Here is a 17,727-nt window from a genome sequence, read left to right on the forward strand (position 1 = left end):
GGTGGATTATTAATTGTAACTATGGCAATGTCATCCCTGAGACCAACAAAAAAAAACTTAAAAACTGGATATTTGCAGTCTAACAATTGAGAAAAAAGTCTGCTGTTTGAAAATATCTATATATTAAAAAAACTGCCATAAAAAAATTGTGTTAAATTTCAAATGTTAAATATTCAAGTAAAAAAAAAAAATCAAATTTCAAAACTGTTAAGTGTCATAAAATTCAGTTTTGTTAAAATAACACTTGTCTATAATTCAAATGTACACAATTCAAATTCAGATAGTATTTTCATATTTTAAGCTCCATACAAAGCTTTACAAAATAAGTAAAAAAGAAAGTCTCTTCCAAAAGAAAGGTAGTGTAGAATCGTTTTGACTGTTTCGTAAAGAGCTGTTTGTCTGGGTTTTATTTACTATCAGTTCACGTGATCATCCGGTAGGGGGCAGTAATACAACATGGGTTCTGCGATCACCGAGCGAAGAACAAGAAACGACTAAACCATACTTCGAACTTGAAGGGACTTTGACCTCACTTGTTTTCGCATGAGTGGTTTAAATTATAATTTACTGTGATTTACAGTTATCAATCAGTCGTTCTTTTAAATCCAGAGCAGAGTGTTTAAATGGCATCAAGAATCGCACTGATCTTTGACGAGGAGATGAGCGATTATAAACTCCTCTGGACAGAGTAAGTCATCTCATCATTACTATATAACTTACGCCTCTTACAAAAGTTTCATGTTATTTTTTCTTAGACATGATATTATGATAGTAGTACCATATCAGTTAGCAGTATATGTGTGTATATATATATATATATATATATATATATATATATATATATATATATATATATATATATATGGATCTCAAGTGTTGAAGACGAACAATATTATTATTATTATTGTTGTTAATATGAATAATTAGTCAGACTAGCAGAAGAAAATATTTGATGACACTGACAATTTAACCAAAAACAAAGATTTCAATTTCCATTTATTAAATTTATGTGTGTGTGTGTGTGTGTGTGAGAGAGAGAGATTATGACTGGTGTTGTTTATTGTAAGTGTTTGTTGCTTTTTCATGACTGCCTTTAAGGGTCATGATTTAGCACAATGTCCCGTCCAGAGACAAGCTGTTTTGTGTTGAGGTTTTGTTCAAACCAACCATCAAAAATACCCTCTCAGCATCAGCATTAGAATGTTGAAGGCTAAAACCAAGGCTGCGATCTTCGATAGCCTCCCAAATTGGTTCAAGCCAGTCACCTTTGAAAAAAGGAACCAGGGGCCTCTATTTCGCAAATGTTTTCCCTTCATCGTAATTACTATTACTAAATCTTAAAAAAAGCACATGTGTAGAAGAGTGATTAGAATATGTGAAAATCCTTACCTGTCTACAAAGTATAGGGCATCTTCAACCCCACACTCAGCTCTCAGCTGCATAGCAAAAAATATATTATCTGTCACAGGACTCGTCTCGAGAGTTTTTCTCATGTTGCCTATCATAAAAGAATATAGCCTAATAATGTTTTTTGTTCGGGAGCTTTTATAAAAATAGAGATATTATCATACATTATATGACGGCTACTGTGGCTAATAAACAGAAACAGACTCGACTGAATAAGCAGGCTATTTTCATGAGCGTTAAAAATAAATAAATAAAATAGAAATAAGTGCATTTATGTGTGATTCATTTTGAGTCCTGATAAATTAAATCAATATGATCAATGTATCATGTATTCTATAGTTAAAACATCGATGCTTTTGAATTTGAATATATAACAAAGCATGCAAACAAACAGCCGCTTTTTTCATGTTCGTTTTGTGATCGCGCATGTTCCAGTGGCTTATTTCTTAGTTCTCTGATAAATTCTCTTTGTTGGTGAAATTTTGAGGTTGCATGACGTTGTTCTGAGAGGCGTGTAAAGAGCGTGTTTTAGTGACGTGCAGCGGTGCTTCAAGCTCCACTGTGGAAACCCTGCGCTATTCTGGCCTCAGTGCTACTGGCCCGGGGCTATTAGCCCCGCCCGGCCCGCTTTAAGCCCTGGCTCGCACTGGCCCGACAGTGGAAATGCGGCTAGTGAGACAGAAGATTATGGAGCCAAAAGAGTCTCAATAAAGATAAATGCACACACTACATTCACATATGTACACACAGGATTCATACATGCACACACACATAATTCATAAATACACACACAGGATACACAAATGCACACAAAATTTACAAATGCACACACAAAAATGTAAAAAGCACAGAAGATTCAGAAATGCATACAAAATTCAGAAATGCACACAAAATTCAGAAATACACACACAATTCAGAAATGCAAACAACATTTACAAATGCACTCAAGATTCTCAAATGTACAGGACAAGATTCAGACATGTATTTCTGATGCACACACACATATCTCTTTATTTACAAACTGCTTGCGGTCTGTGAACTTCACTGCATTTGTGTGTGAATTTTGAGACTCCTCTGACTTGGCTCAACACACAAATGCTTTTTTTTAAACCGGGAATGATCAGCAACCAATCAGATATCTCCCTTCTTTTAGCCAATCATAAGAACGTACTCCACGTGGGGGATTGTTTACTTATAAGCCAATCACATGAACGTGTTCACACAGCGCGATATGCCTGTGGTGCGGCATATTATAGCCTACTTATGAAATTGTATGAATTCCTCTTCCGCCTGAACCGTCTCTTCCTCTTCCGCCGGCACCATCTCTTCCTCTTCCGCCGGCACCATCTCTTCCTCTTCCGCCGGCACCGTCTCTTCCTCTTCCGCCGGCACCGTCTCTTCCACCGTCAACTAACCTTTTTCGTCCGTGAAAAAGGTTAGTTGACGAATATTTTTCGTCATAGTCTTCGTCAACGAAATTAACACTGTTTTAATATGAGCATTTATTAAAACAGAAATGTGTATTTTAAGAATACGTTTTATAATGTGCTCCGAGCATTCAACACATCAAGTTGGCTTCAGCCCCGCGATGCAGGAAAGCTGAACTGAGCAGCTGGTTACTCGCGCAACACTGAACCGAGCTCTCCTTCAGGACGTTTGCGTCCTCCTGCACCTGAACGAACAAATAGAAATCGCATTTTAAATAAACATAAGAAAAAGAGCGAAAAGTGAAAGAGCTCAATTCAGCAACGCGGTGTTCTGGTGTTCAGGGAGCAAGCAGAGACGCGTCTCAAGGTCTTCTTGCTTTTGTACCGACAACAAATACATACTAAATATGTCAAAATACCCGTCTTGGAAAGTGTGTTCGAAAAAGTCCATAGTTATGTCTTCAGTGAAAGTAAAGAGTCGGAAAGAATTCGGATGCGTATCTTTATAATGGATGCATTTGTCTCTTAAAGTGACCGCACCTAATTTACTAGCTCTGCTGTCAGTGTCTTTACTGTATGAAAATGAAAGTAAATCAATCACTGCTCTTGATTGAATTACTTTGTAGTTTTAACAAGAATTTATCCAAAGTCAATCCAAAAATCAGATAGAATAGATTATATTGTTTTACTAGTGACTAAAAAATACAAAAAATAAATAAATAAATGTATTAGGGAGCTGAGCATGTTTTGCTTAAGTGTTTCTTTCTTTAATTGCTAATGCAACCTTTTCACACCACAGACTGAACCAAATTAAGCATTGCATCAGACATTATCAAGATGAATTTGTTGTTCTGACACCGTTTAACCCCGAGTTATTGTCATATTTTATTACCAATTTCTAAACTACAGCAAATAAACTGTGATATTGTAAGAAACGTTGAAGGTGTCTGAATACATTTTGGTTTGATTGTGTATTTTATTTTACAGTGAAGACTATGCAGTGCTATTTTAAATGAACAAAAACAAACTTAAAAAAATCTAAACTTTGTGTAAATAGCACAAATAAAGAAATAGAATGAACATACAATACAAATATAATATAGGTGGTTGTCTATTTCAATAATACTGTACTTCATCTTGAAAGAATGTCATGCATTGCATATCATTCAGGATGAATGCATATCTTTTTCAGAGAGCATGTATATTTTTCATTGAGAGCAGGCCTTATGTTTATTTTATGAATACCATTCCATAACAGACTGATGGAAACATTTAGTCAAGTCAACTAAGTTGACTTTGTTCTACTAAAAAAAAACTAGACAAAGACTTAAGACTAGACTAAGACTAAAACTCTTATGATATTTAGTTGACTAAAACTAGACTAAGACTAAAACATTTCAGATGACTAAAATGTGACTAAAACTAAATGGTGTGTTATTCAAAAGACTAAGACTAAATCTGAATTTGCTGTCAAAATTAACACTGTATTAAAACATAGCATTACACATAAGTAGGTACAAAAATAATCAGTGATACATTTACGACCCCATAAAAATTTGGCTCGCAATGGCATTTCAAAAGGACGCAGTGTAGTTCACTGTGTAAACAACTTAACTGTTATGAAAACGTCCTCGAAACTGTGCGAATTTCTGCAAACTCATCTTTGTTCTCTTTTCTGTGTAACTGCTGCTTTGTTTAGCTGTTGCGCTTGCATTTGCCGCGGCTTTTTAAAATGGCTCGGCTGCTTCTGCATAGATCAACCTACCCTCAAAGATTCACTCTGATTGGATCTCTTCTCCATTCGTCCCTCCCATATATTTTCGTCTCATTTTTATTCGTTGACTTAAGTGTCAGTTATATTTCGTCATGTTTTTCGTCATCATATCTGACTTTTTATTTAGTTTTTATTTAGTTTTCGTCCGTGAAAAAGGTTAGTTGACGAATATTTTTCGTCATAGTCTTCGTTAGGGGTGTCACGATTCTCCAAATCCTCGATTCGATTGCATTTTCGATTCTAAGGTCACGGTTCGATTCGATTCTCGATTTTTACATTTATTCTCTTTAAAGCACAGATTGTCATTTTTCAAACTAGACTTTTATGTAATATAATATCTGACCTTTGTTTGCAATGTACCACATTACACTGTCAAATTTAAAACTTTTATTAACAACATAATGTAACAACTTTTATCTTTAGTCAATTGAAAACTTAAAATAAACTGCCATCCAGTTTCTCTTTTGTAAGTGCAGTCACAAAAGATGACATTCAAGTTCATAACAAAACAAACAAAAACAATAAAAAATGACTAAACTTACCTTCAAATATTACGATGTATCTATTTAAAAGATTAAAGATAAAACGCTTGTTAAACACTTCACTGTCATTCATTTAGATTTATATATATATATATATATATATATATATATATATATATATATATATATATATATATATATATATTATGTATGTATGTACAGTATGTGTGTGTGTGTGTGTGCATCATTACAGTCTGTAAAATATGTGTATCTCTTATTACAAGACTGCAATCACTAGCAATCAGAAGAATTCCAGTTAATCAAGTATCTACAAAAGATCTACTCTATAAACAATGCATTAAATTACATTAAAGACAAAAATAAATTAAACAAGCAAAATAAATGATTACTCACATGTATCTTTTCCACTGATGAAGTTATGGGTCAAGTCAAGTGAATTATTACTCATTTTCTAACAGGCGTCGAATACTGACTTTAGGAAAAGGGGAATAACCAATGACATTTGAGATAACAACTAAAACAGCAAGCCCCGCCCCACGACTGACAAAAATAAAATTGTTCGCGCGAGCAGAGGTGAGATGATCGAGCGCGAGGATGTGGGGAATGAGCATGCGCGCGCGAGGGCTTTTATTGCGCGCAGAGTACATGTCACGCGCGCGCGCGAGAGTTTGAAATGAGCTCGCGGGCTCCCGTTTCTTCGCATCCGATTCAGTTTTCCTCTCGCGGAAGCCATATAGCGCGCGCGCCAGCATCAGTTGAATGCTCGGTTATTTTTGTCATTGATTTGCCGTCATACAACATGGGGGCGTGGCAGCATCGACGATTCCATTTTTTAATTCGAAGTTCGAGACTGTGACTTAATTTCGATCGATTTCGATTTAAAATCGAAATCGTGACACCCCTAGTCTTCGTCAACGAAATTAACACTGTCCGCCTGCACCGTCTCTTCCTCTTCCGCCGGCACCGTCTCTTCCTCTTCCACCGTTTTTGGGGGGCTTTCCTCTCAGGGTGAATGAAAAGATGCTTTGTTCCCTTTACCTGACATCTTTGAAAGACAGATTAATGATTAATGCATCCTTGGCCAGGATATAATTATAAAATATGACATGATTTTAAAAGTGAACTATAACATCTACTATGCAATACACTTGACTTTAATTTATTTAGTGCTAATAAAATTATAAAGCCTTATTGGAGAGAGATATATTTAATGTGACAATATATCAGTCATCGTGTGATAACGAAAATATGACTAGGCCTAGACTACTAGTTCTGAGCAGATGTTGTCGTTGAACAGGCTGTAAAACTGTTGGCTAAGTTACAGACACTCATGAAAAAATGATCCCAATTAAATGGAAAACATTCTCTAACAGCAGTTAAGTTGTCATTGTTTGTGTCAAACAAGTTGTGGATTTGTTGTAATATTAAAACAAGAGATCATGACTTACTTACATGACTTAAGTGATGCTCAGAGCTCCAGTGGTTTCCTCTGTGGGTGAACGAGGAAGATGGTGAACAATTCCAGGATATGCTTTTTTTCATTGGTTGTTGCGTTAAATCCTACCCATGTACAATAGTGCTATTTTCTGATTGGTTATTGTGTAGCCTATTTTTATTTTTTTTCTGATTGGCTAATAAGGCTCGACTAAGAACTCGGAGACACGCTTGATTCCTGCCAGTTCCATAGTGAGAGCAGCGCGTGCATAAAAATTTTGGGTGCTGCCGCATATTAAATATGTTATAAATAGCATGGCTGCGTAGAAGACAGCCTGCAGTCCAGATCTTTCACCAATAGAAAACATTTGGCGCAACATAAAGAGGAAGATGCGACAAAGAAGACCTTAGACAGTTGAGCAACTAGAAGCCTGTATAAGACAAGAATGGGACAACATTACTATTCCTAAACTTGAGCAACTTGTCTCCTCACTGTTATAAAAAGAAGAGGGGATGCCACACAGTGGTAAACATGGCCTTGTCCCAAATTTTTTTAGATTGTTGATGCCATGAAATATTAAATCACTTAAAATAATACATTTTCTCAGGTTAAATTTTTTATGTCGTCTATGTTGTATTCTGAATGGAATATTGAAATTTGAAACTGCCACATCATTGCATTCTGTTTTTATTCACAATTTGTACTTTGTCCCAACTTTTTGGAATCAGATTTGTGTATATATATATATCAACAGCCTTTACTCCAGTCTTCAGTGTCGCATAATCCTTTAGAAATCATTCCAATATGTTGATCTACTATCAGTAATGTTCTTTTATCTTTCTATTCATCAAATAATCCTAAACAAAATGTCACCTGTTCCAAAAAATATTAAACAGCAAAACTGTTTCCAGCACTAGTAATAAATCAATATATCAGAATTTTTTTTTTTTTGAATGATCATGACTCTGAAAACTGGAGTAACATCATTCCAATCTGATCAAAATTCTGATTTGCATTAATGAAATAAATTGTATTTTATATGTTTAAATTACCTCCTCACATGTAAAACACATTTTAACTCCTCACATGGCCGCTAAGTTATTGAACATCTGAACATAACGAACCAAAGGCACATTAACGAATATTCTTCCATCTTTTCTGCAAAATGTAAACTTATCATGGAAATATCAATATTAATTATTTTTTTACAGTCTATGGTCTTTTCAAAGTGAAATTAGCCTTGTTACCTGACCTTAATACAGCGCGCCGATTCTCTAATATGGACTTATCATTGCTATGCTTTAAAAGTGGACAAAACCGGCCATTTTCACATACATTTTCACAATATTTTCACATGAATCTGTTTTTTTATTGCTCTGTCCAGTCCAGCCTGTGAGATCGAGGTTCCTGAGCGGTTGACCGTGTCTTATGAAGCACTGAAGACTCGCGGCGTAGCAGAGCGGTGCAAACAGGTGCCGGTCCGCTTGGCCACCGAGCAGGAGATTTTACTGGCACACAGGTTTTCGAGTTTTAGCATTTAAACTTAAACCAGGCCCCATTTCTACTGCTTTATGATTGAGTTTGGTTTTTGTGTTTAGTGAGGAATATCTGGAGGCTGTTAAACAGACTTCCAAAATGAGCGTGGAAGAGCTGAAGGCATTTTCAAAGCAGTACAACGACGTCTATTTCCATCAGGTAAGTCCAGATCATTGATGCTTGTTGGGTTCAGGTGACTGGAGACCTTAACGCTTCTGAACACAGTTTCTCATGTGAGTGCAGAACATCTATCACTGTGCTACGATGGCTGTGGGTGCCACACTGCAGCTGGTGGACAGTGTGATGAAGAGAGAGGTCAGGAACGGCATGGCACTGGTCAGGTGAGCACACAACCCACAGCGGCTGCTCTCGGGATTGGAAATAAATGAGCAGATACCCGTCAAGAAGACCACCTGCTTAAACTCGACACTAAACTAATGTTTGAGAGGCCCAGCGTACTCTGAAGTTTAGTCTGAAACTGAACCAAAGCAAAACTAAAATGAAAGTGAAACTAAAAATAAAACATTATTGTTGTTGTTCACAATATAAATACTTCATAATAATACTTGCATGTAATGGTCTTAATTTAAATATACATTTAATTATTTAGAATAATTATTAATATTCAATATTAGTAATATGTTATACAATTTGAATGTAACTTTCATTTAATAATACATTTATGAATTCATGTTGTTGTTATTGTTAGTATAAACAATATTAATAATGTATACTGATGCTATTATTATTAACAATATGTAGTTATGTTAATATTAAATACTTATAGTACTAACTTAGCATTTTTATTTATTAATGAATTTAATTAACCATTTTATTATTGTTATTTTAGTATTAATTATATTAATAATGTTTTAATTTAATAATGAATTATTATTTTTATTATTATAAAAATATTATTACTACTAGTAGTACTAAGAATATTTGTTAATATTAAATATTATTTAATACAAATTGCATTCAACATTTTAATTTAATAGTGAATTTGGCGCCGCACATGGCTGCTTCAGTGCTTGGCTCTCCAGTGTTTGTGCTGTTTTTGTTCGTTTTCCTGTTTTTTGTTTAACAAACACTATCAGTTTCACCAGGGATGAACTGTTGAACATTCGGCAGAACACACCACAAGATCTTTTACCAGATTTAAATTATTCAGCCATTTTACTGAACGTTGTTATCGGAGGAGCGGCGGCGCTGATCAAACGCTTCAGGACGCGCAGACGGGGGAAGCGAGCGGGAGCGCTCGTCAGACTCAGGAAGCGTGGATTTCGAACCCCGTTGCCTAGCATCCATCTGGTAAATCTCTGCTCTCTACCCAACAAAACAGACGAACTGCTTCTGCTCTCTCGGACAAATAAGGATTTCTCACACTCTGCTGCTCTGTGTTTCATGGAAACCTGGCTGAATGACGCCATACCGGACAGCGCGCTCCATCTGCCGGACTTTCAGCTGTTCAGAGCGGATCGCGAATCAGAATCAACGGGGAAATCGCGCGGCGGCGGGACATGCTTTTACATCAATGAGCGGTGGTGTACAGATGTAACGGTGTTAAAGAAGATGTGCTGTCCTGATCTAGAAATGCAATTTGTCAACTGCAAGCCATTCTATTCAACCCAAGATAGCAGAACAACATGGGATTCATCCTGCAACATCTGGACAAAACAGGGACTTATGTGAGGATCCTGTTTGTGGACTTTAGTTCGGCTTTCAACACCATCATCCCAACAACCCTCCAGACCAAACTGACCCAGCTCTCTGTTCCTAGCTCTATCTGTCAGTGGATCACCAGCTTTCTGACAGATAGGCAACAGTTAGTGAGACTGGGGAAATTCATGTCAACAGCTGCACCACCAACACTGGTGCCCCTCAGGGATGTGTTCTCTCCCCTCTGCTCTTCTCCCTGTACACCAACGACTGCACCTCTAAAGACCCCTCTGTCAAGCTCCTGAAGTTTGCAGACGACACTACAGTCATCGGCCTCATCCAGGATGGTGATGAGTCTGCTTACAGACAAGAGGTTGAGCAGCTGGCTGTCTGGTGCAGTCTTAACAACCTGGAGCTGAACACGCTCAAAACAGTGGAGATGATCATGGACTTCAGGAGAAACCCACCTGCACTTTCCCCACTCACCATCATAAACAGCACTGTGACTGCAGTGGAGTCATTCAGATTCCTGGGAACCACCATCTCTCAGGACCTGAAGTGGGACAATCACATTGACTCCATTGTAAAAAAGGCCCAACAAAGGTTGTACTTCCTTCGCCAGCTGAGGAAGTTTAACTTGCCACAGGAGCTGCTGAAACAGTTCTACTCGGCCGTCATTGAGTCTGTCCTCTGTACTTCAATAACTGTCTGGTTTGGTTCAGCAACAAGATCAGAAGACTACAGAGAACTGTTCGGACTGCTGAAAGGATTATTGGTGCTCCCCTGCCCACCCTTCAAGAACTGTATACATCCAGAGTGAGGAAAAAGGCTCATAAAATCACTCTGGATCCCTCACATCCAAGTCACCCCATCTTTGAACTTGGTCTGTGTGTTGGTGTCTCTGTGTACTGGAAGCTTATGTCACTAAAACAAATTCCTTGTATGCGCAAGCATACTTGGCAATAAAGCTCATTCTGATTCTGATTCTGATTCTTCTGAATTTAATATTCAAATGTAGTAATTTTAAAATATATATTTATTTAAATATTTATGATTATTATTGATAATGATTATTTCATTTATAAAAATGTACTATTTGAAAAATAAATTATTTGTATTTAATGAATGAATTGAATGATTGTATTACGTTAAAAAAACTAAAGAATTAGTCATCACTTCTGCATGTTTGTTATTACACTTAAATACACTATATATACACTTAAAAAGAAAAGCAGTCCATATTCATATTGGTCAGTGAACAGCACAATATGTAAAAAAAAATTCCCTTCCCTCTTTTTGTGACCTTCAGGCCTCCAGGACACCACAGTCAGCGCTCCGCTGCGAACGGTTTCTGTGTGTTCAATAATGTGGCCATCGCTGCGCTTTATGCCAAGAAGACCTACAACCTGAACAGGTGAAGGGGTGTAACATCCTGCACTGCTGTGCAACAGACACTGACTTACACCTGTAATACTCACTGAAGGAAACTCAGATTTTGTATAAGTTTGAGCTTGGGGATCTTTCCAGGGTTTTGATTGTGGACTGGGACGTCCATCATGGACAGGGCATCCAGTACTGCTTTGAGGAGGACCCAAGGTGAGTACATCTTCCTTCTGATGAACAAGATTGTTTTCAATTTTCTGAAGAAAATGTAAGAGACCTTTGCCTATAAATTTTTTTTACATTTTTTAATTAATATTTTGTTACATTATTTATTTTATTTATAAATAAAAATGTAGTACTTTATTAAAGTATTAGTTCCTGTGGCTCAGTGGTAGAGCATTGCATTAGCAGTGCATAAGGTCATGGGTTCGATTCCTAGGGAACACATACTGGTAAAAAATAAAAATGTATAGCCTGAATGCACTGTAAGTCGCTTTGGATAAAAGCGTGTGCTAAATGCATAAATGTAAATGTATAAAATTATTTAAATTAGATGTTTTTCCACCAGTTTTATTATCCATTAGTTAAAAACTCTGATTGTTTAAAAAAAATAAATAGCCCATAGCACATCCTTTTCCTTGGTATGTATGCTTAATGTTTATTTATTTCCTAGTGTGCTCTATTTTTCCTGGCATCGTTACGAGCACCAGACCTTCTGGCCCTATCTCCCTGAGTCAGACTACACCAGCATCGGGAAAGGCAAAGGATCTGGTTTTAACGTGAACCTCCCCTGGAACAAGGCGAGTGAAAACTGAATCAATGCTCAGAAACCATCAAACTCTGTCATAAATGTGTGTTTCATACCAGCGGTGCATGCCGATCAACTCAGCATTTAATCACACATTCTCACTGGTTACAATAAAAAAGTATTCTTATTTAAATGGGAATCACCTAAAATGATATTTAACAAAGATTTTGTCACATAGTTTCTGTGCTGTGCTTGTTTCCTGCAGGTGGGCATGACGAACAGCGACTATCTGGCTGCTTTCTTCCATGTTCTTTTACCCGTAGCGTACGAGGTACCTGTCCCAGAGAACAACCTTTAGTCCATTAGACTGTTTTCTGAGTGTCTAAGTCAAGCTGATGCACTCTTTTCTCTCTTTCAGTTTGATCCAGAGCTGGTTTTGGTCAGTGCTGGTTTTGATTCAGCCATCGGGGACCCAGAAGTAAGAGACTCTTTTTAAATCTGTGATTGTCTGAAAATTTGTGAGAATGTACTCACCCTCGGGCCATCCAAGTAGATGTAGATGAGTTTGTTTCTTCACTAGAATAGATTTGGAGAAATGTAGCATTGCATCACTTGCTCACCAGTGGATCCTCTGCAGTGAATGGGTGCCGTCAGAATGAGAGTCCAAACACCTGATAAAAACATCACAATAACCCACAACCCACACTCCATCAGTTAACATCTAGTAAAGTGAAAAACACCATCATTAAAGCATTTTCTGGTTAAAATATAAGTCCATAATCCATATAAACTAGGGCCGGGACTCGATTAAAAAAATTAATCTAATTAATTAGAGGCTTTGTAATTAATTAATCGAAATTAATCGCATTTTAATCGCATATAAATATTTGACCTGAGAACAGTGAGAAGTAAATTTTTTTCACATGGATTTATAGTATACCATTGAATAATGACTGAATACATAAGCTTAAGCAACAAAATATTGTTTATTTTTGTTCAACCAAGTCTAGCAGACCAGTGCAATTTTTGCCATGAAGTGTAGCAATAGCATATTTAGAAACAATTTAGAAATAGTACATTTCAGAAATTCAGGAAGCTTATAGGTGCTGGAACCTTCTGTAAAGTGTTTTTTAAGTAAAACACAATACTGTCAATTACATTCAGAACATTGGAAACACTGACTATTAGAAAACATCTCTCTGTTGCTTCAGAGGCCATAACATACTAAGTCCAACTCTCAATAACCTTGCTTAAAACAATAAAGAGTTCAACATAAACTGTTGCACCAACAAAATAATACATAGTTCAACATAAAGTGTAAAGTCCACGCTAGCTGCTATGTTTTGCGTTGAAGTGATACTTGAGGCTCGATGTGTGCTGCGGTGATATGCGAACGCTAGTTGGTGCTCCAGTATAATCGGTCCCGCCGAAACGCATCCAGTGAGAAACGTTCCGCGGTGCAAAAATAAGTTATTAAAAATGCGGGAAATTTTTTTCTGTAATTAATTAATCTTAGTTAACGCGTTATTTTTTGTGTAATTAATTAATCTCAATTAACGCGTTAAAGTCCCGGCCCTAATATAAACACTTCCTGTTGTCCTCTCACATCAAAACCCTAATGATGATTTTGTTTTTTACAAACACACACTTTTTCGCTTCATTAGACATTAACTAATGGACTGGAGTGGTGTGGATTATTGTGATGTTTTTATCAGCTGTTTGGACTCTCATTCTGACGGAACCCATTCACTTCTCCTTGATTCTTTGAAATCCTTACATCTGTCTCACTGTTTCTAAAAAGGTTTGATGGGCCGTATGTATGGGTTGATCTCAGTTAACTGCTGTCTGTTCTGGTTCAGGGTGAAATGTGTGCTCTTCCAGAGATCTATGCCCACCTCACACAGCTCCTAATGCCTTTGGCTGCAGGCAAAATGTGCGTCGTCCTGGAGGTCCGTTATCATTATCACTTAAAATCTTTTTTCAAAGCTGATCCTAGCACATTTTAATTTTGAAAGCCCTGTTATCTGTGCATATTGATTTCCTTCATTCTCTCAGGGAGGGTATAACCTGACTTCTCTCGCCCAATCCGTTTGCCAAACCGTCCAGACCCTTTTGGGAGATCCGGCCCCTCAGCTGTCAGGGCTCACAGCCCCTTGTGAGAGGTGAATTGAGCTGTCAATCATGGGGAGAGTGCTTTTCATTGGTTGAGCTGTTTGCTTGAGTTAAAGGGTTACTCCACCCCAAAATGATTTTTTTTTAAAGAAAATGTCATTAACCACTTACCGCCATCATGTCAAGGTCCAAATCCGTAAAAGCTTAATTTGGCTTCAGAACACAATTTAAGATATTTTGGATGAAAACCGGTAGGCTTGTCCCATTAACTGCCAAGTAAAATACACTGTCAAGGTCCAGAAAAGTATGAAAGACGTCGTCACGATACTCCATCTGCCATCAGCGGTTCAACCAAACATTTTGAAGCGGCGAGACAAAGGAGTGGAATTGTTGAATAAAGTCGTTATTTTTGTTTTCTTCGTGTACAAAAAGTATTGTCATTGCTTTTTTATGGGTTTGGAACAACAGGAGTAAGTGATTGACAACATTTTCATTTTGGGGTGGAGTATACCTTTAAGGTGCACTGTTAGCTCCGCCCACAGTCATATCTTATTGGTCTAAAATCCTGCCTTAGAGACATCAAACAGTAAATATATTCAGATTGGTTGTGACTTGGTTTCAATGTGTTTTTGTCACTATTAAGCTGGAATCATATGCCTTATTTTATTTTTTTGCAGTGCACTAGAAGCTATCCAAAATGTTCGCAGCGCTCAATCATCATACTGGAGCTGTTTAAAACACTTAGGTTAGGTTATTGCCATTTTACTTTCACTTTAAATGGATGTTTTGTTTTAGTATTATTTTATGGTACTATATTTTTTATTAAAACTTAAAAAAAAGTTTTTATTGATTTTATGTGTTTTTGTCAATGTTTACTATTCAGGTTTAATTTATTTTCCTTTCAGTTTCAGTTTTTATTTATTTCCAGTTAGTAATTTTAGTGCTTCAACTAAATTGAATTGTTTAATTTTCATTTAGTTTAAGTTTTTCATCTATTATTTCTTTTTTTATTTCAGCTATATTTTAACAAACAAATCTTTTTTATATTTTATATATTCATATTTTTAATAGTTATGATTTTAGTTAACGATAATATCTCTGTTATGAAGGCAGTAGATATTAGATTTAAAGTTGTAGTGGCATTTAAATTAGTTTTTATTTAAATGTCATTTTATCATCTGACATTTTAAAAAATGTTATCCGTCTCATTCTTAAAGAGGCTCATTCAGGTACGAGCACCAAAAGGCCCAGACTGGATGAGAAGAACAGCGAAACAAAAGAGACTGAGAAACCTGCGTCAGAGAGCGATGCAAAGAAGACTGTTGAGTGGCCTGAACCTTTAATCAGGACATCTACTGATGTGCGAACACTCGTAGCGCCCCCTCCTGGTGTGGAGGTCTCACTGCCTGAAGGCTGCCAAAATCTGGGGGAAGATTCCCAAATGACCTCTAAAGAAGTACAAAGTATCCGGTTGGTAAAATAAGATCATTAACACACAGAGTCACACTTTTTGGCCACATTGTAACCTTTACAAATCGTTTTTTGTCTGTAGGGATAAATATTTCCAAGACGTAACGGACCAAAACATCCTCAAGCCTCTTGGAAAGATCATTTCAGTTCTTGACCAAATGATGAATAGAAAGGTGAGGAGGCGACAACAGGAAATCTGGTGGTTATTTTTGTGTGCTGTATTTGGTAACAGACTGTAACGCTTCATCAGGTGCGTAACGGATGCATCGCGGTGTCTGACTTGAGTTTGTCCGTACGCTGTGCTTATCAACACGCACTCATGGGCCTCGCTGAACGGTACAACATTTCATAAACTAACAAGAATTAACTTAAAATCACCTTGATCAGATCAGTAATGAACTGTTGTGTGATACTGTGCTTGTGTGTTTGATGAAGGGTGCTGGTTGTTTTTATCGGAGATGGGAATATACCAGTCAAAACTGATGACGGGTGAGCCAGTTATTGCATACATTTTTGTGTTTATTGTTTGTTGTTTAAAGGGTAGAGCAAAAAAGTTGTAAAAAAAAAGTTTTAAATATAAACATGGATAAAGGTAGTATTTTAAAAAATATAATTTTAGTGTTACCTTTATTTTTAGGGAGAAAAAAATATTTTCTGAAAAAAGATAATTTTAGTGTTACACTTATTTTTTAAATATGAATTAAAAATAATTCTAAATCTTTTTTAGATTTTTTTGTAGTGTTTATGGACTGTTATAGCTTTATAAAAAAAGTTTATTACATTTTATTTAGATATTTTCAGTTTTCATTTTCATTTTATTTCAAAATCACATGTTCAGCTTGCCTTGACTGCATTGGGTGTCTTTCTTTTCAGGAAGGTGTTTCTAGTCCAAATCTGTGCTGAAGAAACTGAAGAGAAGTGTGTGAACCGTCTGTCCTTGTGTCTGAGAGAGGTGTGCGATCACAGCTGATATTGTCTTGGATTTGGTCTTATGTCTGTGAAGTCACTTCCTCTTCCTGCTTGTCTTCAGGGTGAGGGATTCACTGCAGGATTTATGCAGGCGGTTCTGAGCCTGATCCTCCCTCTGGCGTATGAGTTTAACCCCGGGCTGGTGCTGGGGGTTGTTGGAGACAGAGGGGCAAAGACTCTTCTGGCTCCAGTCTGGGGTCACCTGACCAGTCTGCTCCAAGGCCTGGCAGAGGGCCGCACACTCACCCTACTGCAGGTCAGACTTAGATATTTGAATCTAATATATTTTAAATAATAATAATAATATTTTAAAAAATAATATAAAAACCTTTCCAAAACATACATTATTTTTTTTTATGGATTCATTTATTTTTCTAGTTACCGTAATTAATTTCAAAGGTGTTTTATTCATATTTATTAATTTTAAATGTATTTGTTTATTTTACATTAATTTATTTTTACTAATAGTTTAATTTAAAATGTTTTATTTTTTAATGTAGTTACATAGCTTATTTATTTGTTTTAAAAACTATTTATTTGAAATGTATTCATTTATTTTACATGCATTTATTTACAATATTAAATTTTTAATACATGCATTTTATTTATGTGTTAAATGGAATGATTTAAACTCATTTTGTATTTATTTTGCATTAATTTCTTTATTTGTTTTGTGTATTATTTCATTTTACTTGTCTTAATCTTCTGTATGAGAGTTGCTTGCTCCTAGTAAATTGTCATACCTGCATGTCTTCAGGGCTGTGACAAAGATCTGCTGGCGGTTACACTCTCTGCCCTCTCTGGGGCCCCTGTCCCTCCACTCGGGCCCCTGGGAGCTCCCAATCCTGAAGATGTTCAGATGATGGAGAAGCAGAGACAGAGGCTGCAGAAACGCTGGGGTCTGCTGCGGTGCACAGGTACCACATTTCACTCAAATATTTTATGGAGCATGCAATTTAACAGATTTGCGAATCACATATGTTTATCTAGAAGTTTGTACATGATGAATTATATGTGTTCTGTGACCTTACAATGCCTTAATGTACTCTTACATTAATAAATTAATAATAATGTGTGTTTGTGCAGTTTCAGAAAGCTGATGGAAACCTCTGGAACATTGAACGACCTGCATTTTGATGTTCAGTTATGGAAAATAATCATTTTTGTACTTTGTAAATTTTATACGCCATTAAAAATGAACCTGTTGAAGTTTTTGTTGGTAGTTTTTTATTTTTGTTTGACTGTGTTGCTTGTATAGGGTTTGTTTAGTTAAATCTGACAAAACCTCCATCTGAGGATGTAAT

At 36.4% G+C, this 17,727-nt stretch overlaps 1 protein-coding gene across 1 annotated transcript; it reads left to right on the plus strand.

Annotated features, from left to right (window-relative positions):
* Positions 1-475: 475 nt before the first annotated feature.
* On the plus strand, positions 476-17,632 carry hdac10 (histone deacetylase 10). The gene is made up of 20 exons (XM_052543670.1): positions 476-688; positions 7,931-8,065; positions 8,145-8,241; positions 8,326-8,423; positions 11,051-11,155; positions 11,269-11,337; positions 11,798-11,924; positions 12,138-12,203; positions 12,291-12,350; positions 13,732-13,821; positions 13,928-14,034; positions 14,662-14,729; positions 15,202-15,454; positions 15,537-15,627; positions 15,705-15,790; positions 15,890-15,943; positions 16,328-16,406; positions 16,485-16,679; positions 17,181-17,340; positions 17,510-17,632. The coding sequence occupies exons 1-20, from the start codon at positions 624-626 to the stop codon at positions 17,521-17,523; spliced, it is 2,019 nt and encodes a 672-aa protein (XP_052399630.1). The 5' UTR covers positions 476-623; the 3' UTR covers positions 17,524-17,632.
* Positions 17,633-17,727: the final 95 nt, after the last annotated feature.

Source organism: Carassius gibelio, chromosome A25 (assembly GCF_023724105.1).
Source record: "Carassius gibelio isolate Cgi1373 ecotype wild population from Czech Republic chromosome A25, carGib1.2-hapl.c, whole genome shotgun sequence".
Classification (NCBI taxonomy): Eukaryota; Metazoa; Chordata; class Actinopteri; order Cypriniformes; family Cyprinidae; genus Carassius; species Carassius gibelio.

Coding starts and splice junctions, on each gene's coding strand:
- hdac10 (XM_052543670.1), top strand. CDS start 624: ATGGCATCAAGAATCGCACTGATCTTTGACGAGGAGATGAGCGATTAT. Junction 689..7,930: donor TATAAACTCCTCTGGACAGA/GTAAGTCATCTC, acceptor TGCTCTGTCCAG/TCCAGCCTGTGAGATCGAGG. Junction 16,680..17,180: donor GCACACTCACCCTACTGCAG/GTCAGACTTAGA, acceptor GCATGTCTTCAG/GGCTGTGACAAAGATCTGCT.